General features: G+C 35.6%; 1 protein-coding gene across 1 annotated transcript in view; it reads right to left on the bottom strand.

Moving 5' to 3' along the window:
* LOC107752710 (forkhead box protein J1-A-like) overlaps positions 1-3,397 on the bottom strand; it is a 5,328-nt gene extending 1,931 nt beyond the window's left edge. The window contains exons 1-2 of the mRNA XM_016568733.1: positions 3,282-3,397; positions 1,945-2,531 (exon numbers count right to left, since the gene is read on the bottom strand). Coding sequence (XP_016424219.1) covers positions 1,945-2,531; positions 3,282-3,324 — 630 coding nt within the window. The 5' untranslated portion in view covers positions 3,325-3,397. The remainder of the gene's footprint in view (positions 1-1,944; positions 2,532-3,281) is intronic.
* Positions 3,398-10,110: the final 6,713 nt, after the last annotated feature.

Raw genomic sequence — 10,110 nt, forward strand, 5'->3', positions numbered from 1 at the left:
TTTTTTTTTTTTTTTTATGGTATATCAAAAAGTGTATATTTTTTATATGTGATTGTTGGTACATTTTACCAGTTTTTATCATACTTTCAAAACAAAAATTAAAATAGGAAAAATATGCAATATAAAAATAATTGAAGACAAAATGTGTTTTACTGAGAAAAAACAAGATTTGGTTTTTAAAAAGCCTTTTTCCAAAAGGTACATCTGGAAAAAGGGGGGTCGTCTTATAATCAGGGTCGTCTTATATTCGGGCCAATATGGTAATGACAGAATTTTCATTTTTGGGTGAACTATCCCTTTAAACGTATGGAAGTTATGCATTAAAGACACCGTGAAAAAGCTTGAGTGCAGGTTTTCTCCTTATGTGGACATATTTCTTTTGAAAACAAGAATTTTGGGCAGGACATATCATTGGGCTTGTCTGTTTTTAGGCTTTCGATTAATTTAGGCTTTAGTTTTTTACATCTGTTTACCATGACATGTAAGACTAAACAAGAAGGTTCAACTTGTTAACATTAGTTAACGCATTAGGTATCATAAACAAAGAACAATACTTTCGCATCATTTATTAATCTAGGTTAACGTTAATTTCTACGTATATAGTAAAACATGTTTAATATTAGTGTATTAAAAGTACAATCACATTTACTGTTACTCATCAAATGTTTTGCAAGCAAAGTCGAATCATTTTAAGAGAAATTTGCGCGACTGAGAATTTATTTGGTCAACTTTCAGTAGTATGCAAGACCATAAAGCTAACAAACGTGGACTGATAAAAGCCACAAATGTCCAATTTTGATTTCGTAGGGTCTTTAAAGGCCTCCGCTGTGTATCTACGCATCAGGCATGCCAACCACAGCAAGCTAAATTACATTTAAATGAAGCACTGACCTCCTGACCCTGGTTAAACATTGTTTTAAGTTTAAATATCTAAAAACTGAGCGAATGTCTACGTTTTCTTCACAGAAAAGAGGTTATGGCTAAGTGGTTAATTAATAATCCAAACAATCTGAATCTTTTTAGAAATCCCCCTTTTTTTGTAAATATCCAACTTATGGGCTCATTGTACCTCCTCGCCTCACTTTGAAAAGCAGTTTAAATTATAAACATGTTTTAAGGAGACAAAAGCCCAATGTAACTTTTTTACATTACACCATACGATACACTTTTGCTGTTATTCTTTCATCTGAGCACACGTCATTAGTCGAACAACTAAGCTGGAAAAGCTCTTGCTCTTTTTGGTAGTCATCCAAAAGCTAAAAATGTGACCCTGGAGCACAAAAGCAGTCTTAAGTCGCTGGGGTATATTTGTAGCAATAGCCAGAAATACATTGTATGGGTCAAAATTATAGATTTTTCTTTTATGCCAAAAATCATTAGGACATTAAGTAAAGATCACGTTCCATGAAGATATTTTGTAAATTTCCTACCGTAAATATATCAAAACTTAATGTTTGATTAGTAATATGCATTGCTAAGAACTTCATTTGGACAATTTTAAAGATGATTTTCTCAATATTTAGATTTTTTTGCACCCTCAGATTCCAGATATTAAAATAGTTGCATCTCAGCCAAATATTGTCCTATCCTAACAAACCATACATAAATGGAAAGCGTATTTATTCAGCTTTCAGATGACGTATAAATCTCAATTTCGAAAAATGGACCCTTATGACTGGTTTTGTGCTCCAAATATCAAGCCTCTAAACAACAGGCTTCTGGAAGGTTTCTGTTGGTCTCTCTCCAATACACAATCCAGCAGGTGCTAAGAAGGCTTTCTCTCACTCCATTCTGCTCAAACAATAGCAAAATACCCTTTGCCAGATATGCAAATGACACGGGTCTCAGTGTAAGCCATCTATTAAGTGCATCTTTTAAGTGCAAATGAATGTAAGGCATTTTGTAGCACTAAAACAGTTGTAAAGTTTGACTGCTGCATCTTACCTGCCAAGTGGGGTCTGCGTGGCGGAAGTAGCAGAAGTTGTCTGTGATCCACTTATAGATGCATGAGAGGGTGATTTTGGTTTTCTTACTGGCCTGCATGGCCATGCAGATGAGAGTTGCATATGAGTACGGTGGCTTGATATGAGGGCTGGTCTTATAATCGACTTCATCCGGACAGTGTCCGTGAGCAACCAAGCTGGGAAGAGCCGACAAGGAAGGCGTCCTGCAGAAAGACGCCGCCGTGGGTTTGCCTGGGGTCAGCGGCATACCTATGGACGCCGGATCTCCTGCTAAAGGAGACGAGGGAGCATCCGAGCCTACTTGGCTCCCAAAGAAGTGGCTGTGGCGATGGCTGGATTGGGAGGCGCTGCCGTTGAGAATGGAGAACTCCTGCAGCCACTGGAGGCTGGTGAGGCTGTCGTCTAAATTGTCGGAGCTGCAGGTGCTGCTGTTGCACTCGAGTGAGCTCCGGTCCAGCTGCTCGGCCTGAGCGGCGGCCGTGACCACCACCTCCTCCATCCCCACCGAGCCCTCCGGCCAGGGGTCCGTGTAACTCATGGAGAGCATGGTCCTGTCCCAGTCAAATCCTGAGGAGGCATAACGTTTGAGCGCAGTGAGTTCAACTGTTTGTTTTCTTTATAGGGGCAACGGACGTTTGCAAGGCATGTGGCTTTATTTGGATTCTCCAGCTTATAGAGGTCATAGACGTTTCCTGAAACGTCACAGGTCAGGCTTTACAACAGCTCATAACTGGTGTCTGTGAACACACAATAGAGCAGATCCCAAGCCACTAGCATTCCTCAGCACGGCAGGTGCATCGGGATTCATGGACGCTCACAAAATACGGTTTTACATGGTTTACACTGTAAGACGAGGTGATCTGCAATTGCTCGGTAAGAACTAAAGAGCTATTTCTTGATTATAAAAGCCTATAAAAGTCAGTTTAAATTCATGTATTTAGGTTGATTCGGTGATATTAAATAATATTTTGACTTGAATAAAACCTGTTAACTTAGAGGTTACCATTTTAGGCCATTTTTTCCAGTGTATAGATTAACAAAACGTAATAATAAGAAGAAGAATATTGTTATTATCATTATTATAAAGTAAGATTACTTCGTTTTCTCTTTAATTCTACAACATTTATTATTATTATTATTATTAATTTAATAATTATCAACCAGCAATGAGATAACACGTTTTGTAATTTTATCACGTTAGCAACCAGACCAGTATACTTTAAATGTAAGCAACTGATTAATTTATTTTCATGTAAACACATTTTTGAAATGATAATACGTCCGCCATGTCTATTCCAAAAAGCTAGATCAACTCACCTGTGTTTACTGATAGGAGGCTTGAGTGACAGGGAAATAGCATCCAATAACACACGAGCTGTTTTCAGAAAAGAGCAAGAAAATACTTTTATCCGATTAAGGCGTAATAACTTCCAGACGTGAGTCTCCAGGAGAATGTGTCTCTGCGCGTCTCAGTTCAAGGTCTCCAGGGCAGCAGAAGCTCCGGGGCCAGTTTAATACCTGCCGCAGGACGTTTGTCCGGTCACCCCAGCAACGCGACACCCTCTTGTAAACAGCTCCCCGTTCTTCTATTGGTCGGGCGGTTGTTATGGTAACTGGGCATTTAATCGCGAGCGTGCAGGTTTGTGCTTTACGCACGTCCACTTGACGTCTGACTAGCAACTAGAAAGCGCGAAAGAAACGATATTTTACAAACAAGAGACGAGAAAAACACAGTATGTTGCTAATGATGAAATTATATAGTTCCTTGAATAAAATAATCAAACGAAAACAATGCTAAACGCAGAATGATTTTGGTATTTTTGTAATAATTTTTAATCTTTTTTTTTTTCATGTCTTTTTTGATCACTTTTATTCAACTGTTTTTCAATTTTCTTTGAAAAATGCCTATTAATACAAATTAAATGTACATTTGTAACGAGCATTATTTCTACTTGGTCTGACGTATCCTGATTTTGGCAGGTTGATTTATTTATTTATTTATTTATTTATTTTCACTTGAATAAAACGGTAATTTGATGTTGTTGTCTAAAATAAGGATCATATGACAAACGAAAATAACATTAAAATGCCCATTCCATGCACCTGATTGAACTCAACAAGCAGACTGATTTTGGTTTATTGCTTTTGTAATGATTTTTACATGATTTCTGATGTGATAACCATATTTTTGTTTACAATGAAAAATATCTATTAACACACATTAAATGAACAGTTGTTACTTTAAATAGTTATTTATACTTCCTTTTCTACTTGATCTGGCCCTTTAAATGAGTTTTACATTACATTTCACATTAATAGAGCTCTCAAGAGGACAGTCTGTCTTGTATCTTTTTATCCTCGGTCTATTTGACCAACAAAAAAACACAGTCCTTCAGAAACACCCCCTTGACTATCAGAACAAATGTGCTCAAGCTCTTAACACTTACCGCCTTAAATCTGTCCTGAGAGCAAGTTGTGTGGGAAGTTTATCCCCTTCACTGTCAGTTTCATTCAAACACGTCAATGACTAAAAAGGACTGTATAATGTGTCATTTGTGTGGAAACCATTCTAATACGTGCTACATAGTGTTATTGAATGCAGTCTGACACCTGAACTCTTGTCGAGGAGGCTGCAGACCGTCTCAGTCCCATTAACAGGCATTGTATTGAGAGTAAAGAGAGTGCTCCTGAAGTCCTTTCCTCTCTCTTCCATTAGTGCCAGTCATGTGTGAAATCACTCTGAACGCACCCTTATTGTTTGACCCCGATATATTTGTTTTCGGGTCTGATCTGATTGTTCAAGACCATTTTAGACCTTCCTCTTCAAGTAAACAATGGGTGGCTTTGATATCATTAACAAACTGAGCAATTTTATAAGTTCACAGGTTTGAACCAAATTCACATGTTTGCGTCAATCTATTTTCAGTCTTAAAAAAGGAAAGCAGTGTCACATTGCTATTCTTCATTGACAAATTAGTTTTAATAGTCTAAATTAGCTTCATGTTATCATTATCAATGCTAAAATGCCAAGCCATACTCTTGTTCAATGAAAAATGTAAATAGTTTCACTTATAATAAGTTGTTGACTACTAGAGGGCGCCATCATACAGCTGCTCACAACACAGCAGTTTCACTTTTATCAATTTATTATGTTTATTGTTAATGTTTATTCCCCCCCCCCACAGACATCTTGGTCTAAGATGTCGCTTGATTTCATACTTGCATGGTCCTATCCGTGCATTTTTAATTGTGACTGAATTCGTGTTGTGATACTTTTGGGGCCACGTTTGTGGCATCTGCTCTAAATAAAGTCTGAACAAGAGAACAAACAAGTAGTTTCACTTTGATCAATCATTCACAGAAACAATAGTAAAACAAATTAGTCAGGAGCAAGTGGGAAAGTCCGGCTTAAGGCCCCCCCCCCCCAAAAAAAAATGTCAAGACTAAACCTTGGAGATAAAAAGATGTACAAACATGGTCCCCGAGCAAAATGTAGACACAACAGAAGCAGACAGTGATGGAACTGATTGTCAAAAATGATACCAGTGCAATACAAAAATTATGAGAACATCAAAGGAATAGCCTTCATCTATCAAACTTCACAAAGGCCCCAAAAAACCCTACAAATGTCATTGACTACTACTGTCTTTAATTAACATAAAATGCAAAGGAAGTATAATGTCATTCATTACTAGTAAAACAAAAGCAGATTTTTACGTTGGATAGACTATGGCAAAAATCAGTTGTATGATTTATATTAATGGTCATTAATGTCTCTGGAATCACAGAAAACAAAGACATATAATATAAATATATAAGCCGCAACTGTATAATGAAGCAAACTTTTGTTTCATACTCACAAAAAAATGACTATCGCAGCATTGTAATGGAATGATACCCTAACCAAAAAGTAGTATACTTCAAGTTTATTTTATTAAGTATACTAAAGTAAAGTTCAAGTATATTTTTAAGTATACTTTATGTAACAAGTATACAAATATCAGTGTACTAGTAGTATACTTGTAAGTGTACTATTTCAATACTCCTTGGGACTAAATTGGCCCACTTTCTAGTATATAAAAGTATACTTTTAAGTATACTTTAAGTATAACAGTTGTAAACTTTGAGTACACAACTAGTTTACATCAATATTTTTAGCTTGTAGTGCAACTATACTAAAAGTGAACTTATAGGTATACTGATAGTTTACTAATTAAATACTTGTAGCATTTTTAGTACACTTTGAAGTATAGTCTCAGTAAACTACTAGTTTAGTAGTTTTATACTGCAAGTATACTCGTAAGTTTTCTTTAAGTGAACTTTACATCATACTTTAAGTATACTACTATGTCCCCATTTAGTTATTAATTTGTATATATTTTGTTACATGAATATCTGAACATACAAAACATCAAAAGAAAGAACAGGGTATCTGCTTGTAAACAAAAACATTTTATTCTAGCTTCATGCATTCTTTTTTAAACACTTGAAAGTGGGTAAGTTTCATAAAAAAATTTTTAAAAAAAAGGAAATATCATTTTGAACAAAAAGCTGAAAAAGACTATGAATTCGATTCAGAACGATAATCAAAACGTAGATAAAGTCAATCAACACCCCAAAGCTTGACAGTTATTATTACCTCTTCATTGGTCGACATTTTATTCCATTACGTTACACAGTTTTGATGCTGTTTTATGTCTGATGATCGTGTTAGAATACATGTGGAAGCATCTGTTGTTTCGGTTTCTTCTTCACTTGTGTTTTTTGGAAATTCTGTACAGAAGATGTGTACTAGCGCCCCCTACAGTATAACAATGAAAACACAGATTCTAGGAACACAAGTATAGCTCAAATATATTTTGACTTTTTCTAAGTAGGCTATAAGTCAAGTATACTTAAATGTCATATTTCTGAGAAGTACATAAAAACTAGACTAAAAGTATACTTTCCTATTTTTTTGTTTAAAAGAAGTATACAATAATAGCACACTTGAATAAACTTCTTTTTCGTAAGGGTATTTACATAGATATACTCTGGTTTGTGTCCAAAACACCATGGTATTACACATTGCTGTTTGTGACATGCATAATGTGAAGTGTGAAGAGTGTATGTGACTCTAACCAGCTACCATACATAATATTGTGAAAAGATTCAGGGAATCCAGAGAAATCTCAGTCTGTGTAGGGCAAGGCAAGGAGCCTCAGTTGAATGTGTGTGAGCCGTGTTAAAGGAACACTCCACTATTTTTGAAAATAGGCTCATTTTCCAACTCCCCTAGAGTTAAACAGTTGAGTTTTACTGTTTTCTAATCCATTCAGCCGATCTCCGGGTCTGGCGGTAGCACTTTTAGCTGTAGCTTAGCATAGATCATTGAATCTGATTAGACCGTTAGCATCTCGCTCAAAAATGACCAAAGAGTTTCTATATTTTTCCTATTTAAAACTTGACTCTTCTGTAGTTACATCGTGTACTAAGACCGACGGAAAATGAAAAGTTGCGATTTTTACAAGAACTATACTCTCATTCCGGCGGCGCCTGAAAATAGGCTAACTTCCGTCAACATAACCAACGTGACCACCTGCTTGCACAGGGAGCGTGCTGGGGACTATTTTCAGGCGCTGCGTAATATCATTGCGCCTGCTGCATCCATGGTACGGCAGCAAAGTTCCTTGATTATTACGCCGGAATGAGAGTATAGTAACTTTTCATTTTCCGTCAGTCTTAGTACACGATGTAACTACAGAAGAGTCAAGTTTTAAATAGAAAAAATATAAAAACTCTTTGGTCATTTTTGAGCGCTCTTTGATAATTATAATTAACAAATAATGCTGGATCAATACCAGCCTTTGCAGTGGCTTTTTGTTTCTTGAAGGCCACTGAGGAGGTGAACGTCCTCCGGTAGGAAGCTGTCATGATAAAGTGAAGTTAGCTCATTTGAGGACTTGAAGTGAAGAAAAGATACCCAGGGGGAGACCTTTTCTCTTTATTTGTGGCTCTCAGGGTGAAAAATATAGAAACTCTTTGGTCATTTTTGAGCGAGATGCTAACGGTCTAATCCGATTCAATGATCTATGCTAAGCTACAGCTAAAAGTGCTACCGCCAGACCCGGAGATCGGCTGAATGGATTCGAAAACGGTAAAACTCAACTGTTTAACTCTAGGGGAGTTGGAAAATGAGCCTATTTTCAAAAATAGTGGAGTGTTCCTTTAAATATACCCCCATGGGCTCAGGAGTACTTCGGAAAACCGCTGTCACTTAACACAGTCTGCCGCTGCATCAATAAATGCAACTTGAATCTCTGTTACTCTAGGAGAAAACTATACATCAATTCTATGCAGTGATGCCGCGGGGGTTCTGAAGTCTTGTATCAAGCGAGATTGTATCAAATAAAAATTTTGCTTTCAAAACTTTAACAATTAGTATCCTCAATTCCCAAACAATTAAACACTGTAATTAAAAGGACAGTTGATGTGACAGCGGTAAACATGCCTCTGTCCCAACTTTTTCGGAATGTGATGCAGCCATCAAAATCAAAATTTGTTTATATTTACAAAATAAAAGTAAGTCGGCCAGTGAAAACATTGGAAATGTTTTCTTTGTTCTTTAGTCAATTAAATAAAGGTTAAAGAGAATGAACAAAGAGAATGTTCAGGGGACCCCGAAACCCCAGCGGTGACCCTGGTGCAAACAAACCATGTACTAACTTTTTAAAACCCTTTTTCTTTAACTTTAACTGTTTGGATGTGGCACAGCCCTTCCTAGAAAATTTCCCACCAGCCGCCACTTTCACATAATTTCTCAGAGAAGTTTGCAGTTGAAGGTGTGGTTTAGCCTGGCCATATCCAGCATGCAGTCTCTCACTGCTAATACTAATGTCACTGTATCCCTTCTCACAACCAGATCACTGAGTTACAACTCAATACACACAGAACGCAGAAGAAACGTCCAGCTCCATTACATTATAGATAGCCTTCTCCATAACAGGCTTTCTCTGACACCCGGTCTGAATTATTCAGACTCTCAGCTGGGTGGATTGAAACTCCTGAATTAATTTCAAAGCTCTTGCTAACAAAAGCCCAATTCACACCTGACTGAAGCCTTCATGCGCTTGGGACAATAAGGAAAATGAGTCAGTCAGTCAAATGGTTACACGTGTCTGTCTATTATTTATTTATTTATTTAAAGGTAATTTAGCAATTAACAATTATTATTATTACAATGCTGGTGGTTTTAATATGCTTTGCCTTTACTCACAGAAGTCTAACGGAACACAGTGTCCTGTGAAAGAAACATTAGAGCGTTTTCATCTGGATATAGATTACAATTGCTCTTTTTGTAATTGTGAATTTATTTTTTTGAATGTCCCTCTTCATCGTTATTTTGGTCTGAGATGTCACAGTTTCTAAGTGTTAAAATGAACTGCATCCTTGTCTTAAATTTATCATCTGTCTTACTTCATTCAAATGACTTCCGACTTTTCTAAAATAATTTTTTATTATTATTATTGATTCGTTTTTTTATTAGGAAAATTGTATATTCATCAAACCTAATGGAGTAACTCAAACCCCAATTTTGCTCATTTTCACACAGCCTTTAAAGTTTATTTAGAATCTGTAAAGTTTTTTTAAAAATCGAAAAGCCCAAAGAACCGTGTCTCTGCTAAATGAATTTAACATATGTTTGTGATGCCCATTAATTTTTTCTTTCTCTTTTAAGTTATATTTTTTTATTTTATTTAAATTGTTTCAACTTCTACTTACAAAATGTGTAAATGTGAGAAATAATTTGAGTTTTAATAATAATTAAAATAATTTTAATTAAATAAATTAAATAATTTTAATAATAATAATTTTAATTTGAGTTATTTCAGTACTTCAACATACAAAATGGAATATATATATTGAATGTATTTATATATATATGTACATGTATATGTGTGTGTGTGTACATACACATATTTAGTCGTTTTTTGGTCTTTGGCTTGGTGTTATGTTAGAATCATTATTATACTCATACCTTTTGTTCTTCTAATATTTTGAATTGTTTTTAGCTTTATTTTTTGTTTTCATTTAAATATTTAGTTTTGAAATGTTGTTGTATGCATTTGTCATTTTTATTGAATTTATTTTATTTTCTTAAATGTGT

The sequence above is a fragment of the Sinocyclocheilus rhinocerous genome, unplaced genomic scaffold, assembly GCF_001515625.1.
Source record: "Sinocyclocheilus rhinocerous isolate Xijiao unplaced genomic scaffold, SAMN03320098_v1.1 scaffold441, whole genome shotgun sequence".
Taxonomy (NCBI): Eukaryota; Metazoa; Chordata; class Actinopteri; order Cypriniformes; family Cyprinidae; genus Sinocyclocheilus; species Sinocyclocheilus rhinocerous.